Raw genomic sequence first — 17700 nt, 5'->3', positions numbered from 1 at the left:
TGTTGTGTGACCGCATCCAAGTCACAGTCTGATTGAGCCATTAACCTCTCAGTGCCTCTGCTGCCATGCCTGTCAAGTGTGAGTTATAGTTGAGCTCTATTACCTTTTTAGCTAAATGTTTGTGGAAAACGTCGTGCAAAAGCAGTTTCTAACGTGAAATTACAGGAATAACATTCTTACAGAATCCCAGCAGTGAAAACGGGACGTGAAATGAACTGTACTAAACATAAAAGAATGCTCTGCTAGTTTAATCTTACTTTCTTACTTTTGTGTTGTGGGATTTTGGGTTTTTTTTTTGTGGGTGAGGACCACAAACAAATATCTCTCTCTCCAGTATTTCTTGGTGACCCACCAAAATAACAGCTGTGTCCTAACATCCTAGCTGTGTGTGGATTTTGATTCAAATGAATTCTGAGATTCTGAAATTCCTGCACATATTTAATGTGATTAGTCACCTCACAGTTATAAGTTTGTATAGTGCACTCACAGTAATTACTTAAAAGCTTGTTCATAGTAGACCTTGAAGTCACGTAACCAAATCTCTGCTTTACAGATGGATATCACCTCTAGGCTTGTTTAGGGCCATAAAGCAAATTGTTGATGAGAGCTTTGAAATCCGGACTTGTAGATCCATGCTTCATCTGTACTGCTACAGCCAGCTAAAACTAATTTTTGGAGTTCAAAGCAAACTTAAAATTGAGCCTTTGCTTCCCTTCTGTGCTTCAGTTTTCCATCTTTGTGTGGATAAAACTGTCAGCCTTCAGAAGCGAACCTGCAAACGAGCTGGTGCTGGTACTAGGAGAGAATCCCATCTTTCAGAAATCCCTTGCTGTGCTACTGGGCACTTTCTCGTCCATGTTAATTCCTGCATCTCCACTCTTCTGAATGCCAGAATATTTAGTTATTTTAATTAGAGATTGTCAGTAATTAGATCTTGACCCTAATTAGAGATTGACTGCCAACCAAGTTTGCTTGGGTTACCAGCGAGACTGCTTTTTACTGTGACAGCATTTTTTGTCTGTAAGCCCCAGGCATACAGAACAACATTTCAGTCTTGTTCTGTGTAAGGGGATTGTGTATTTTCTGCATATCTTTTTTTTTTTTTTAAATTGTTTAACACTGGCTAATTTGGTAAACATAAATGCTACCCAATAGCTCTAAGAGATTTTCAGAGTAATTAAACTATGTCTTTCTGTAACGTATGCCAATTTATGAACCTTTTGCCTACGTAGGGGAGAGTTTTGTATGGATTTAAGATCCATTGATCATGCTGCAGAGTTATCCATTGCTCAGCTGAATACTGCAGCAGACTTTTTTTTCCTATTTATGCAGTAAATTATTGTGAGGAAGAATGAACTCCTTTGAGGCCGGATTTCTGTTGTTTTTTGTGGTTGTGTTAGGTGCCGTTTTATATCTGTTGCACAAAACACACCAAACAAGGCAGAAGCTGATAAAGTGAGATTTGACCTTAATAGTTTAAGTATGTCATATTTAAAAAAAAAAACAAACTCAAGATGCTGTGCTGAGGTGAAAGGGAGAAGCATACTGTAATGATAAGAACGGCATGAAAGTAGGTACGGAGGTTGAAATCAGAGAAGACTACAGGAGGATAAACTTCAGTAGTCCAGATGCTGTAAACAAAACCAGCAATAAGAACAACAGTGTAGTGTAAAGTTTTAAACTGAAATGTGCATGATGTTATCCCAGCCCCCTTGTGTGTGTAGTCTCATTAGTCAGACTTCTGGAGACAGAATGAAATCCCTCTACCGGCTCTTATGTTTTTTTAATCTCTTAAAGTGACTGAAGTGACCCAGTAACTGAGTAACTTGGGTTTTTTGGAGCTTGTTTCTTTGCTTTATGGTACTTTAAGTGTGGTCTGTCTCAAGGACTAAGACCATCTGCGGTGTGATACAGGTTAGTTGTGACCATAAGAAAGAATTTATCCTCTATTTCTTTTTCTCTTATTTGGAAGTGGGTGTAAGACTTGTCAAGTTTGAATTGTTTTAGAAAGCATTGAAAGCCACAAATGGGGAAAATATAATTTAGAAAAAGTCCGTCTTTTCCAGGTGTCAGCTGCTCAGATGATGATGAAAAGCCCCGCAAAAGACGGCGAACAAATTCTTCTAGTTCTTCCCCTGTGCTCCTGAAAGAAGTCCCGAAGGCAGTGACTCCTGTCACTAAAACTATCACAGTGCCTGTAAGTGGCAGCCCCAAGATGAGTAATATAATGCAGAGCATTGCCAACTCCTTACCACCACACATGTCGCCTGTGAAAATAACCTTCACTAAGCCCTCAACACAGACAACAAACACGACAACACAGAAGGTATGTGGGGGAAGCTGCCAAATGTTACTTTATTCTGGTTTTATCAATGAATAAGATGTGATGTTTGACTCTTCCTTTCTATGAACTGTCTAGCTGTTTTTTAAGGATTGCGCTTGGGATAAGGTAATCCCTCTTTAAAACGAACAAAGAGAAAACCAAACTCGTGTATGAATTTAGTTCACCTGTGTGTGAAAGGACCTGGATTGACAGCCGTGGAGACTGAAGCCCTCTTTTTATCCACAGAACAGGTACAGCACAGGCAGCGGGAGTGCAAGCTTCCCCCAGACTGCCCCACCAATGTGCCTCAACCCTGACCTGAAGGGACCACTTCTAGGGATGAGAGGGGATTCAGTCTCCATGCTCATTCAATTCTTGGCCTCTCTGGTGAGACTGCCAACAAGGTTGCCAGTTAGTACCATTTGTGGTGTTGGGTTTTGTGATATGGACACTAGTCCACTGAGAACTGGATCACATAGGCCACTGAACAGCCTTCAGATGGTAACAACTATTGGTCAAAGGTAATCTTTCTTATTTCTATTTTCTTTATTTGTAATTATTCTTTGCAGTAGTAGAATTCCAGGACAGATGGCATGGGCTTTCCCTTGCCGAGCCTTTTGTCTAGAGACTAGTTTTATGGGGGTCTATAAAGCTTATTCTTGGAGCTGGTCAGAGACTGGGGGGGCTTTATTTTCCTTTCAGTACTAGTGTGCCATTTCTCATTCTACATTAACACCGTTATAGTGCTCCAAATCAGTTGCGTTATTTCAGCCGAGAGTGCACAGCTTTCACCAGAATGCAGTGTGTGGAAAAGGGCTTTCCGTGTTGAAATTTTGTATTGGACTCAGATCTTATGTGCCTGATCTACGCCGTGACTATTTTCCCATGCTTTAGGAAGCATTTCAGATGTGTCTACTTTCTTGTTCTTCAGGTTTAAAAAAAAATTAATGGCTCAGCCCAAGTTCATTCTTGGTACGGTTATTAATTAAGGCAAACTTGGGGGGTCTGTGGAATTAATTTGGCCGTGATACCAACAGACTGATGGTAGGCTGGCCACTAACAAGCATTTTTTTTCCAACTGTGAGAGTTTGACTATTGAGCACAAACCTTCACACGGCATTGGTTCTATTAGGCTTCTTAATTGTTTTATGACTCTATTTGGATTAGCAGAGTTCCCATGTCCTGATTTTTGGAAACTTTAAAACCAAGGAAGATTAACTGAAGTAATGTGCAATAAAGAACTTGCTTTCTGGCCTTTTCCCACTTCAGAGTGCTTTGATGCTTTCAGTTGATTTGCTGTTCTTTAACAGTGTGCTTAATCAAATTTAATCTCTGAATTCTTGTATAGAAATTCGTGAGTGAGCATAAACCATCAAATAAAATGTCCTGCATTCAATGCAGCAAATTCACAGCTAGGATGGAGTTTAACCTACCCGTCCTGTTGGTCCTATTGTGCTCATCTTTTAGCTAGGAAGAATATTTTTGCCTTAATTTTTTTTTTGCCTTATGTTTTTAGTGTTTTATTAAATATAAGTGTTATATATCATGGTAGTTAAAGATGGAGTGTCTTAAACCTCCAAAAGGGAGAGAATGGACTGTTGATAGTGTCTTTTCTGCAGTTGTGCCTCTGCTTGTCCTGATGTGGAAATTTTAGGGTTTGCTCTGCACAGTAGTATTTGAGAGTCCTACTAATCTGCAATGACAGGAGAATCATCACTTGTTTCATTAGGGAGCTTTAGTAGCGTTTCTATCTGATCTTGTCACACTGCCCTCTTTTGTTGGATTTAAATATGCCAAAATACATAACTGGATCATTTTGGTGGGAGAAATCCCTTTTAGTAGTTTCAAATTAAATGTCAGACTTGTTAGACTTAAATTGGAAATGTACTATTTTAAACAAGTGCAGTTGGATATGAGCGAAGTTGTTGGATATGAATGAAATTCTTATTTCTGCATGCCAGCCTTCTGAATTGTTTTGACATTTTAGTAGGTTGGAGGAAGATTTGTCGGAACAACTAATAATGTCACAGCTCTAATTTCTGGATTCTCTTATAATAAAGGCCTCTGTCTAGGACACAGAAGGAATCTAGCTAGTGAAGCTTCTGGCAGTTAATGCCTTTATTCAGGGACTAGGTTTTGATGTCTCAAAATAGAGCTGACAGGACTAATTTGTATGTTTGTATGGTAGGAATTAGTTTTTACATTAACAATTAAAATTAACAACAATAAAAAGCAATTTGCCTTTTTTTTTTTTAAATCAGGCAGTCTTTCTGCTGTAAAAAATGTGATGCAGTTTTGGGACCCATGATGAGGTTACTTTGATCACTTAAACATACATGAGAAAATAGTTTCTCAAAAATGTAATTGCTGTGGTTTGACCTTTTAATGCTTTTACATTTTTACCTGAAAATTCTCTTTTCTGGATATACTTCATACATGAAGATCACTAAACTTTGTTCTGTGTCAATTTTGAAAGAAAAAATAGAATGGAGAGATCCAAACCTGCTTAGTCACTGGACAGCAATCTGTTGAACTATAATGCTTTACAAGCTTTTTTCCCTTGCATGATTAAATAGTTATTAAGTGATAATCTTGGGCTGATGGTTTTCTTTCTGCCTTTGAATGAAGAAGTGTGGTCTTCAGAGTTGTGATTATGCCCAGATTCATCCAACATATCTGTACTTAGCTGAGATGCTGAGCTTGCCCTGTTACACTACGGGTTGGATGGGAACCTTAATGTGAATAATCTGCCTTTTTTAACTGCACGTTGTCTTTTGACTGTATTTCTAAATTAGTTATCCTTGGTAGAATGGAGCCATCCCTAGAATTCAAACACTTGTGAAGTACTTCTAGTGTTAACTTTCTATTTAAAAAACAGGATAAAACTCCAGAGGCACATCCTAGGATCTTTCTGCCTGAAAGCCTTGTACCAGAATCAGGCTGTGTCGGGTTCGGCTCGTCTGCATGGTCATAGCGTAAGAGCAATTTCAGAAGGGTGTTTTGGTTAAATCGGGGTTAGACAGAAGGCAAAAATAAAAGTGACGCAGAGAAAACATTCTCCCTGGAGAATGCGATCAAGTGGTAGAGCAGCAGATGTGGAAACCTTGTCCTTCAGGCGTTGGTCAGTTGTGGTCAAGTGCTGCAGCTCATGGAGGTAGTAAGGCTTTCGTTTTCCTTAGATCAAGATATTAAAGGTTTAACTAAGTAGCAGGTTTAGCTAAGTAACAAAAACTACGCACTGCAGGGAAAGGAGAGGCAGAGGCAGCCATGGTGGTGAAAATTGCTGCTTTTATTCCATCTGTGTGATTATCTCTTTTTTTTTTTTTTTTTAAAAAAACCCAACAAATTATAAATGCTTAAACTCTTAACTGCTTGATCTGTCACTTAACTCTGTATTTCTGGTGCCGTTATCATATTATTTCTTTTCTCTATCAGGCAAGGTTTCAGTAGTACTTGGGTAGTAGTGTAAGACTTCTAGTTTGATCTGACCTAGGTTTTCTTTATTCTTTCTGTACCTTTTTTTTTTTTTCCTATCTGCTTTTGTTACATCAAATCATTAATTTTCAAGGTTTTAAGAAATGAAATTTGTGTTGGGACAGTTGCATTATTAATACAATTTCTTGATATTCTTGCATGGTAAACTGAAAATATGTTGCATTTCTGTGCTGTTTCTATTTTAACTGTGTGTTTTTAAGTACAAGGAGGTACATATTAGCAGAATAAAAGGAATCTCTTTACGTAAATAGTCCCCATATTCAATACTTGAAGAAATGTTTAGTTTTCTAGGTCAGTTGCATAAGAACAGACCTCTTCCGATGTTATAATGAATTCTGTTTTCTATGTCAAATTAGATTCATGGTGTTGTAATTGTAACTCACACTAAGGGTAATGTTTATTGTCTTTAGGCAAATGGTTTTCAGACAGATAAGAAAGAATTTTTTTGTTACTGAGGGCGCTAATTAAAGCAGAAATTGTTTTAAACCTAAACCATGTTTTTCACTGATGAAATATTGATTGTTTACAGCCTTGTGAATCAAAAATATTTTCCATTACTGACTCAGCAACTGCTTGTTAGTTCTTAAAGAGGAAAAAACAATCATCTGTTCTCTCACTGCTGTTTCTTGATATATGTGCAGGGTTTTGGAGAACAGTGTTTAAAACTTGCTTGAAATCCCTTCCGTTCCATTTAAAATGGGTTTCCAGCTTCCTAGCCCAGTTTAGTGAAGCCATTCCTGTCTGTTTGCCTTCAGACATGAGATACTATTACTTTAATTAGATAGTAATTGTTTTCCTTTAAAAAAAAAAAAAAACAAACCAAAACAAAACCCTTCTAATTTTAAGGAAATGTTTATCACCACTTCTTTAAATGACTTGAAAATGTGTTTTGCCAGCAAATGTGAATATGATGCTCTTAAACAGTCTTAATAAACACGTATCCCTAAAACTAAATACACATAGACAGATATATTACTGAAACTTCGTGCTTTTAAAGAAATGCAAAGAACAAATAAATTTCTTGCTGTTTTTCTTCTTTCAGGTGATAATAGTAACCACCTCTCCAAGCTCAACTTTTGTACCCAACATCCTTTCAAAGTCTCACAACTATGCAGCAGTTACGAAACTTGTCCCAACATCAGTCATTGCCTCAACTACTCAAAAGCAACCGGTGGTTATAACTGCGTCTCAGTCCTCTTTGGTCAGTAGCAGCAGCAGCAGTAGCTGTTCCGCTCCCTCCTGCACCGCAAATACTATTGCTGTGACTGCTGTAGTATCATCAACACCGTCTGTGGTTATGTCAACAGTAGCACAAGGTATGGCAATAACATTGTATTTATAAAAGCTCTTTCACTGATGAGTTGGACTTTGAGAATAGCATAGGGGAGATGCACTTTATGTTTACATATGATGAGTAAAGCACAGGAGACGTGGAAGAAGTCTGTTGATGAAACTAATTGAGGATACTCCACACAAGTTCTGGTTGAACTCTTTTCCTTTTTAGTTCAACGATTAATGTGCAGATCCACTTTTTAAAGCAAACGTGGTGAGAGGGGTAATGGTTTCAAACTGAAGGAGGGTAGATTTAGATTGGATATTAGGAAGAAATTCTTTACTGTGAGGGTGGTGAGGCACTGGAACAGGTTGCCCAGGGAGGTTGTGGATGCCCCATCCCTGGAGGCGTTCGAGGCCAGGGTGGATGAGGCTTGGAGCAGCCTGGTCTGGTGGGAGGTGTCCCTGCCCATGGCAGGGGATTGGAACTAGATTATCTTTAAGGTCCCTTCCAACCGGAATCATTCTATGATTCTAGGTGTGGCATAGCTTTTTATTTTGAAAAGATTTTACTTGCAGCATTAAACTACTACAGCCTCAAAATGACTGGCTTTAAGACCTCTATCTGATGCACTGAAAATGGATGTTTCCAGCATTTGAAGATGATTGCTTCTCTTAAAGCCTGCAAAAACATGCAAAGCTAAGATAAAATAAATACCACTTACGCTTGACATGCACAGTCTTTAGTATATTTCTTGTAGAAACTAATCTCAGTGACAATTCTGAAAGGTGAAAAAAATTTACACCTTTTTATCTGTGTATTTTATCAGCACGTCAGTTTTCAAGTCATTAAAAATTAGGACCTGAGTGGGCCTGGATTAAAATTCCTAGTTTTCCGATTTCACACATCTGCTAGCCTGACTGATTCAGCTCCACAGCTGCTAGCTAACATTTGGAAGAGAAGCTGTGCTAGAGCCTCTGTGACGAACACTTGAAAAATACAGTGCCTGACAATGACAAGTGTCACATGGCAATTTTTCCTCGTCCATATTTTCCATTCTTGTTCCATTCCACAAAAAGTTGAGCAACCAAATCAAGGCTGAGGAGGTATTTTGCCTTCCATCTTGCTTCTACAGCAGATTTTCATATTGTTTGAACTGTGGATTTTTAGTTGGGTTTGATCATGGAAGAGGCTATAATTCTAAAATACAGTAGACAGAATATCTCTTTAACAGTTTTTCCTCAAGACTATCAGTGTCATTGCAGAAGATGCTGGTGAAATGTTTTGTGACATGAACTGATAATCACTCCAAATGTGGGAAAGTTGAATGCATGAATGAAAACAGCTGACCAAGAAAATGGAGGAACCATCTTGGATGATGCAGTGAGAAAAGGGTCACTTATTTAAATTGCCAGACTTGTAGCTTATTTTGATTTCTAACATTGGTCACTGCCATCTTTAAATGTAGAGGAGAAACAAGAGAGGAGTTTTTATTACCATTTTCCGCTACAGCTGGGACCTGATTAAAAACTGCCTCCATAAGACATGGACTTTATGTTTGTCTCTTTTGGTACTTCTGGACGTGCAGTTTAGAATTCCAGATGAAGGCAAATTTTGTTGGAAATATGACAACTGTGTAAGGGAGTGACAGAAATAAGTAATAAGATTTATATGGGAACTTTGTCTTTCCATCTTACTGAAAATTTGGTGTAATCGCTTTATTACTTGTAAGATCACCTAACCTATCAGCACAGTTTTCCTGGTCCACAGGACCTGGTCCACAGTTTTCTAAATTACATACCATTACTTGATTCATTATTTTAAAATAACTAACAAATACTCCCTTCTAATGTTGATGGGTTTGGTATTTGTGATCCTCATATTCTAATTTTTTGTAGTCACGGTTTTCACTATAAATATTTTGCTTTCTTGAAGCTTAAAGTTCAGGCTTTGAGAAGATTTGTGAATTTTGTGCTACATACAAAAGGTACAGGAAGTAGACGGGGATTGTGGTCTTTCCATTAGCTGCTGCTCTGCTGCCACTTTGGAAATCTGTATAAGGCTCCCTTGCCTCTGAACAGAGCGCTTCTGCTATGTGGGAGCTTTTTTATTTGTGTATTACCTATGCATCTTTCAGTCATAAAGACAGTTTAAATGCAGAAGTATTTTAAGAAATTCTAATGCTTTTCTTTCATGTTGCACTGTTCAGTCTTAAACCATTTACTCTTTCACAGGTGTGTCTACGTCAGCAATTAAAGTTGCCTCTACCAGACTACCTTCCCCAAAAGGTTTGGTTGGGAACCCAACTCAGATCTTAGCACAGTTTCCCAAACAGCATCAGCAATCCCCCAAACAGCAGCTGCACCAAATACAACAGGCCCAACAACAGCAGCAGCAACAGCAGCAACAACAGCAGCAGCAGCAGCAGCAACAGCAGCTGGTGCAGTCTCCTGCAGCTCAACAGCAGCCCCAGCAATCTCAGTTGCCACCTGGCATCAAGCCCACGATTCAGATCAAACAGGAATCAGGTAGTTGGAGTTAATCTTGGCTCATATTGGTGATTAGGAGGTCTCACCACCACTCAAGAAAAGTAGGGCAGAATTCTGTCCCAAAATGTGCACAGGGAGCTGTTATTAAGGCATAATTACTTGAGTAGAGGATTTGACATTAAACCTGGATATAGATAGATATGAAGGATGTCTTAATTTTTTCAGCTAACAATAATTGAAGAATTTGGTTCTGCCACTCTTGTTTGGTTCAGGTACACAGACCATACCTTAGGAATAAATTTATCTTTAGAGATTGAAAGGTATGTAAGTATCTTCAAAAGTTACATGATTGGCAACCTGGAAGACACCAGTTTTCTGAAGATCCAAGAGCTGTTCAACTGCATCAACTGGAAAAAGGAGCTAATCCAAGTTTTAATTCTTTTATTGGGTCCAGAAATCAAAGCCTACTTGTGGTTCTTGTCAAAACAAATACAATTAGATCTGAGACTGGAAGTTGGACTGGATTCTTTTTGTAATATTGATTCATTCAGTTGACTCTGGGCAAGTCATACAATTTTTCTGTGTTGGCTTTACTCTGCTGTAGAATCCGGTTCTTATCTCCATAAGATGTAGTAAGATTATCTAATTCTGAAGGAAGAAGTGCTATAAAAGTGCAAAGTATTTTTACATCCATATTTTATATTAATCATGTTAGTAAAAATATTATTTTATATTCATACTATTTAGACAAAAGTATTAAAATAGACCATAGAATGAAAAAAACCCACCAGCTGCCCTACTCCTGTCCTTTGATAAACTTCCTTTTGGATTATAGGACCATTGCCTAAGAAAAATATCCAATAAGACAGACAGACCTCCATCCGCCAGTCACTGAGCAATATTTGATCAGTAAGAGCTTCAGTCCTTGCCTTCCACCATGGGTTTAGGCTCAGTGTTCTTTTTGGTTAAAGTTTCTTTGGAAATACCATCTGCTACTTCTTCTTTTTGGAAGATGTGAATCAATTTTCAGAGAGGCTTTGCTCTTTATCCAGTGTTGTGTCTGGATGCAAAGGCTCCAGTTTATCTTTCCTAACTTCAGATAGTTTGTTATTTAAGTTTGGAGCTTGTTTGCTCCATACTGCTTTTATAGTCAGCACAGAAAGAAGAAAAGTTCTCTGGAGGATGTTTCATGTCCTTAGTGGACAAAATTGTTCATCTAGAAATACTTGTGGACAAATGTAAGTGCCTACATTTAGGTGGGATTAATTCAGGCTGGATGTTTCATGTCATTTGATCAAACAATGCGATAACTTTTATCTCATCATGGAATGTAAGATGGAAGTGTCCTGGATATACTTTTGAACAGATGATGTTAACTCCTGGTTTGCAAGTGAGAAGTGAATCTCGCAAAAGTCCCGTTCCACTACACAAATTGAGAGAGAGAGGGAGCAGAATCTTTTCTGTATTAAGGTGTTCCTCATCCTTTGTTCTTGCTGATTCTCCTCAGAGCTTGTTTCAGCCCAGTTCCTTTGTGGCTTTAAGATAACCAAAAATTCAAGAGGAGAGAGCACAGTTTACTTCAAGAAACCTTCCCTAGCCAGTGTCACAGTTGCTTCCTTACACCCACGAATACCCTTTGTGCAGAAAGCTTTTTTTAATTTATTCAGAGGGATGGAATTCAACTAGACTGATTAAAACATATTAGAATTTACAGACTAAGTTTATTGAAGAACTGTTTCATTTTTAGATGGCTCATTATCTATGAACCAATTCAGTATTGGTTGTAACCTGTTGATTCCTGGGAAACATTCTATGTTTTGAATCATGGACCAGAAAAGGTTAAAAATCACTACAACTGATCAATGATGGAATAGAATCCCACGCCTCAGTGGGGAGTAGCTAGGAATTGAAACAGGCACATGAAAAACAGAAATGATGACTGTCTTGTTATTTGCAAACCAAACAAATTTAAAGCAAAAAATCCCAACCCAAACAAAAAGAATTATTATTTTCAGGATCAAGAATACATGGTCTCAGAATAGAAGCCTTGTGAGGCTACTTGCCCACTAGGGCTTGGTCTGAGAAAAGCATTTCAGAAATTAACTTTTCGTGCCTGTATTTTAACAGTGACCTTTCTCCTTTCCTAGGTGTTAAAATAATCACTCAACAGGTGCAGCCCAGTAAAATCCTTCCCAAACCAGTTACAGCGGCCTTGCCCAGCAGTAGCAATTCACCTATTATGGTGGTTAGCAGTAATGGGACTATCATGACAACTAAACTGGTCACTACTCCCACTGGTAAGTTACGGCTCTGAGAAGGGAAGGGAGGGTAAACCCAGACATATAGGTGATCAAACATGGTTTATTAGGGTAAAAAAACCCCACACTTCTCTCTTGTGAACAGTGAGCACAAAAGCACATTGATAACTTTTCTAGATTAGGATTTTTGCAGTGAGTGCTCTTTTATTCCTCTTACAATCTTTTTGAATTGGTACACAAAAATATGATCATTCGTTCCCACTGGGTTTATTTTCAAGGAAGTTTTCTTGCAACTTGTACTTTGCACTTATGTAGCACCTTATATTAGACAATTTACATTAATTTAATTTTCTAGGTACCTCAGACAAGTCAGCGTCATTCCTGTTTTGCATATATGGACTTTAAAAGACAGGTGACTTGCTCATAGTCCTGCAATGAATGTATAAAAAGGCCAGTAAATTGAATTTTAAGCTCCCGTTGTTTTTCTGGGGATCTGATTGTGTTTGTGTCTTCTTATTGGTTAAAAATCAGAAGTAATGCAGACTGTTCAGACTGTAAACTTGTACGAGGAAAGCTTGAAATGCAGCTTTATCCTCGTTTTCAGAAAACTCTTCCTGAATTACTAGCATGGGATGGGAATGTTAGCATAAAGTAATGGTTAATATTCTTTTTTAACTTTTGAAGGACTTGACAATAACATTCTTAAGTACATTAAAAAAAGTCTAGCAGTTTTGCTCTCCTCCGTATTGTGCTCTCTTGGATTTGAACACATGGCTGTATTCTGGTTATAACAAACTCTTTTGCTCTGTGATCTTCAGCAATTAAGGTGTGTAGTGCACTACCTGCAGCAGTGCAAGCAGAATGGAATGACAATGTTTGTGTAGCTGTTGTGTAGACTTGTATTATTTTGAGCAAGTTTCTTTTGCGGAATCAGTCCTGTTTCCGTTCCGAGGAGGAGCAGGTCTGAAAAAACCCAGCATTTATACCACGTCAGGGGGTTTCTTTTGTAGTGCTGAATGCTAAATCCATAAAATTGCATTATCATTGTAAATTACATTTTTTTTTTTTCCTCTTAGAGTGATAATTAAACCAGTGGCTGGTGGTGGTCTTTATAAACAATTTGTCATATAGGAGAAGTGAGAGTATGGATGTCTTTGAAGAGAGGAAGAGATCAGGTCTGGTAGTGTCATTGGATGCCTAACTCTTCGGCATCTAAGGGAGCAAGTGGCAAACATGCAGGCAGAATCTAAACACCTATTGAAAATTAAAATCTTAGACAAAAGAATGTGAGTTAAAATATGGCAGTCGTGGAACCTTTGGTAGAATACTTCAGAAGACTCTTACATTAATTTAAAGCTGGCATATATTTGAATATTGCTCTGCCGGTTTAAAAAGTACTAGGAGAATTGTAAAGGGTGGTAATAAATTGCAGTGTGGGGTCTCTCTGAATCAAATCTAATGCTTTTTCTCAACACTAACTTATTTTTCCACAAATACTAGTAGAGAATCATGTTGTAACAGTGAACTTTCTTCTTCTCTCTTTAAAACAGGAACTCAAGCAACATATACGCGGCCAACAGTTAGCCCCTCTATAGGGGCTCGGATGGCTGGAACTCCAGGGGCTGCTACTTACGTGAAAACTACAAGTGGTAGCATCATTACTGTAGTACCAAAATCGCTGGCCACGCTGGGAGGGAAGATTATCAGCAGTAATATTGTTTCTGGTAGGCCTATGAGTATTAATACTTTGATATTAAGTCTTATTTCAGAAGAAACTTTAGACTTGCTCTAGTGCTTCAAGGCTTTTCTGTGGGTTACATGCTGAAATAATTGTTATGACCTTTATTGGAGAAGAAATTAATTCAGAAGAAAAATAGCTGAGGATGAATAAGAAAATAAGGGGTAGAAGGCATGGAGGTAAAGTGTTCCTAAGGATTGCAGTAGTTCTTGCGTTTAAGAAGGAAACATTTAATGTGAGGGAAGCTTGAGAGGAAAAGAGAAACGTGGCAAAGGAGAACTACTGTATTGTCTTTTGTCTTCTGTTAGAGGGCAGAGAGATCAGAAAACTGTATTATTCCCAATTTAAAGCATTTTTTAATCTGGATGCTGCCCTTTTAAATTCCACTGCACGCAAAAAGAACCAGACTACATACAGAGCTGTTAAATTCAGCTGTGCAGTCCCCACTTTATCTTCTTGTTCTTTTATCAGTGACAGCCTGTCTTTCCCTTACCTCACATTCTAACTTGAGTTTTTCTTCCCAGCCTCTTGCAGACCAGCCTTGATGCTCGCTGCCAGTATAGCCTCTAAACATAGGGTCTCTTTAGGACCAGGACCAAGCACACTCACACCAATCAGTATTTCTTAGTATCTGTTTTGGACTTTTATGAGTGCTAATGCAGAGAATTCTGCTGCGTTTCCTAGCTAGGTGCACATGTACAGCAAGATCTGCTGGGTCTACTCATCCTGGCTAGTAATATCTTTAAATTATTTGTCGGTCCCACTATTGGTGCTTAACACAGACCTGACATGGCACCAGCCGGCTCCTGTCACTGGAAGGTGCTGCACAAGCTACCCAGTAAACCCACTCTGGGCTGTAGTGCAGTCAAGGTATTTCAGTTTTTCATATCGTGATTTCTACAAAACGGTATTTAGGGCTGATACAGTAGTTTTTTTGGGAACAAGTAACTTTTTTAGCTCGTTGTGGGTATGAGTAGTTGTTAAAGTTTCTGGATCTGCCAGTGAGTTTATACACAAACGCAAGTATTACTCTGCTGAGCACCAGTTAATGCAGGGAAACCCTTGGCTGGTCTTCATAAGGATAGTAATGATTGTCCTGAAACAACACAAGTTTGGAAAGGATGCCTGCTTTTTTTTTTAATTGTTGTTTCGTGGTGGATTTTTTTGGGGTTGGGTTCTTGCAGGGGGTTGGTTTTTTTTTTTTTTTTTTTGGTTTTGGGTCTTGTGGGGTTTTTGGTTTTTTTTTTTTTTTTTTTTTGCTAAGGGAGCAGTCTTTAGATGCCTCTGAAGTCACTAGAATTCAGTAAATCATGATCTTGTCTCAGCACTTCTTCCCTTTCCCAGAATTAGTAGAATCACTCTTCTGAAATACGTAGTGAAGTATCTACAGGCATAACTAATGGGTAGAAGGTAGCGAGCGGAAACCTTGGGTTTGCTGCTCTGCTGTGACTGAGTGGTGCTTTCTTCAAGGAGAAAGTGGAAGGTGTTGATAAAAAGCTGTTTGAGCAGATATTGAAATAGCAGTGTGATAACACTGATGACTTATGTATCAGCGTATGTTCTCTCGTAGACTGTGGAGGGCTGACCAGAATTACCTGTCAGTGCAGGTAAATAAAAACCTGGTACAGGGAACGGAACTAATTCAATACTGGGAGAGGAACAGAAATAGCCAACACAGTTCTTCAAAAAAGAAAAAAAAAAAACAACCCACACTTCTAAACTCTTTTAAGAACTGATTGTAAAACAATAGCATATTTTTCTTTTTTCCTTCTTTCAACCCACTACTTGTCACTTGTCTTACAACAGTTCAATGCCAGAAAGAGCTGGTATTTCTCTTGATTGAAGATACATTCCTGGTATGTGGATTCTTCTACAGAGGTTATCTATAGAAGAGTATTTGTCTGTGCAAATAGGATCTTGAGTTGAGTAGTAGTGGTGTCCTTATCCCTCCCTAATTCTGGCTTTTGAAAAGTTAGGCATTTTAGCCTGAGAAAGCTGTTTATATGTTGAGTTGGGTGACGTAAATTCCCATGCCAGATGCTGCCCTTTTTTGTAGCGCTGTCAGTTTAAAATACAGTGATTCTTACATAGCTCACCGACTTATGCAGTGGAAGGAAATATACATGTGATAAACTGCACATTATTTCTTTTCCCCCAAAAATGTAGGAACTACAACCAAAATCACTACAATTCCAATGACATCCAAACCCAATGTGATTGTTGTGCAAAAGACTACTGGAAAAGGAACTACAATTCAAGGGCTTCCAGGCAAAAATGTTGTCACAACGCTGTTGAATGCTGGGGTAAGTAAGAGTTTCCAGTCTCAAATGTCAAGTGAGAGGCTGTGTGGTGACTGCGGCATTCATTCTGCTAAAGTCCCTATTGAAAGCAAACTGCATGAGCTCCTTAACAGATAGAGCACGCCTTAATGTCGTGGATGTTTGAAAAGCAAGGGTGTTTTGCAGGATGTGAAAGATGCTTAAAACAAGCTGGGAATGTTCTCAAAGTTAAAGGAAAATAAAAACTTTTGAGCTTGCCTTTTTCCCATGGTTAATGATTTTTGTAATCCGGAAGGGATTAAGTAGAAGAAAATTACTATGATTTTACCCTGTTTGTGCTGTAGTGAGAACCACGGTCCTGTGTTACAGACTTGCATCTCCAACCGTTTATCTTTTGGATGTAAAGGGTAGAGAAATAAACTGTCCCCTCACAGTAAGGGTACCACCTTTCAATTTATGTGGTGTGTAACACTCTAATATCCTGTACCTGAGTATTGTATGGCGTTCAGTTACTTTTTGGATAACCTGATGTGTACTAAGAGCAAAATCAAGTTTCCAGCTCCAACTGAGTTGACCTATAAGTGGTAGTAAATAAAAATCATGATGTGCTTTATGTTCTTAGATAGAACTATGAGATTTAATGTGTTAATCGTGTAATCTTTAAAAGTCTACTTGAGTAGCAGGGATGAGCAGGGAGGTTTCTTTCTTTTTTAAAAAAATCTTTTAGGAATTTTTTTTTAAGATTTTGAACTTTCCTAGTCTACAAAACTTAAAGCTATATTTTTCACACAAGTGGAAATCTTGTGACGTTACACAGCAGGAACCATGAGAATGTGATGGTATTTCTGAAACAAGTATGGTTCTTGGGATTTCCAGCTACTTGATGGGAATTGGTAGGGAATACAGGGAGAACTGGCAACTAATTTTTTTTCTCATTTGGTTTGTTACTGTGTGGAGCTTAAAAAAAAAAAAAAGCATGCTTAATGTCTTTGTTCTTCTTAAGCTCTCAGGAGTCTAGTCATACAGCAACAGTATTCCAAAGTCCAATGTTTCCTGTGAAACAGCTGTGAATCTGCATTTTTGTAATAAGCGAACTTTTAGTTTAACAAAAAAAGTCCGTACATAACTGATATCTTGATCCTGATGATAGTACAAAGATCTATATTTAAATAATTTCTTTTTAGAATCTCAGTTCAAGTTTTGTACATATCTTGCCAAAGTTAGTGTTAATAAAAGTAAGAAGATTTAAAAAACCTTTGCGAAGGATTTGAGGGAAGTTCCAACTTACATGAATTCTTTGAAGCAACTTGAAAAAAAAATTGTCAGTGACTTTTAGTTATTCTTTTTTGTTCACCACTTCAGAGCAGCTCAAACGGTAAAGTAATGGACGAGGGGATTTTGGTAGCTTTTCCATTCAAAGCCATAGAGTTTTTTTTGTTCTTGGTCTTTGAATATTTTTTGTATCAAATACGTTTAGTTGCAGCAGTGGTAGGTTGATTTCATGGTACACACGCTCACCTATAACTGTGTATTTTTTTAGAGAAGTGGGTCTCTCTGAAGAATTTCACTAAGTTAACCTGTAAACTTTGACTTCTCTACAGGGGGAGAAAACTATTCAGGCAGTGCCAGCAGGAGCAAAACCTGCTATCATCACTGCCACAAGACCCATCACAAAAATGATTGTTACACAGCCAAAAGGAATAGGGTCCACGGTCCAGCCAGCCACCAAAATCATCCCAACTAAAATTGTTTATGGTCAGCAAGGGAAAACGCAGGTACAGTGAGGACCCATTTCTGTCTTGAAATGTACCCCTAAATTTTAATGGGAAGTAAATAACTTTTCAC

The 17700-nt window shown here is 38.2% G+C and overlaps 1 protein-coding gene across 15 annotated transcripts in view; it reads left to right on the top strand.

Moving 5' to 3' along the window:
- Window positions 1-17700, top strand: part of EMSY (EMSY transcriptional repressor, BRCA2 interacting) — a 55477-nt gene that overhangs the window by 10861 nt on the left and 26916 nt on the right. For 13 of the 15 annotated variants that reach the window (XM_054195318.1, XM_054195301.1, XM_054195363.1 and 10 more), the window contains 7 exons: window positions 2067-2326; window positions 6861-7134; window positions 9326-9619; window positions 11728-11877; window positions 13389-13562; window positions 15743-15879; window positions 17457-17630. In XM_054195318.1, the coding sequence (XP_054051293.1) occupies window positions 2067-2326; window positions 6861-7134; window positions 9326-9619; window positions 11728-11877; window positions 13389-13562; window positions 15743-15879; window positions 17457-17630 (1463 nt within the window). The remainder of the gene's footprint in view (window positions 1-2066; window positions 2327-6860; window positions 7135-9325; window positions 9620-11727; window positions 11878-13388; window positions 13563-15742; window positions 15880-17456; window positions 17631-17700) is intronic. The other 2 variants (XM_054195311.1, XM_054195341.1) reach the window with 2 other exon arrangements.

The sequence above is a fragment of the Rissa tridactyla genome, chromosome 1 (assembly GCF_028500815.1).
Source record: "Rissa tridactyla isolate bRisTri1 chromosome 1, bRisTri1.patW.cur.20221130, whole genome shotgun sequence".
Lineage (NCBI taxonomy): Eukaryota > Metazoa > Chordata > Aves > Charadriiformes > Laridae > Rissa > Rissa tridactyla.
Note: the sequence above shows the minus strand (reverse complement) of the source record. Positions and strands in the feature narration are given on the sequence as shown.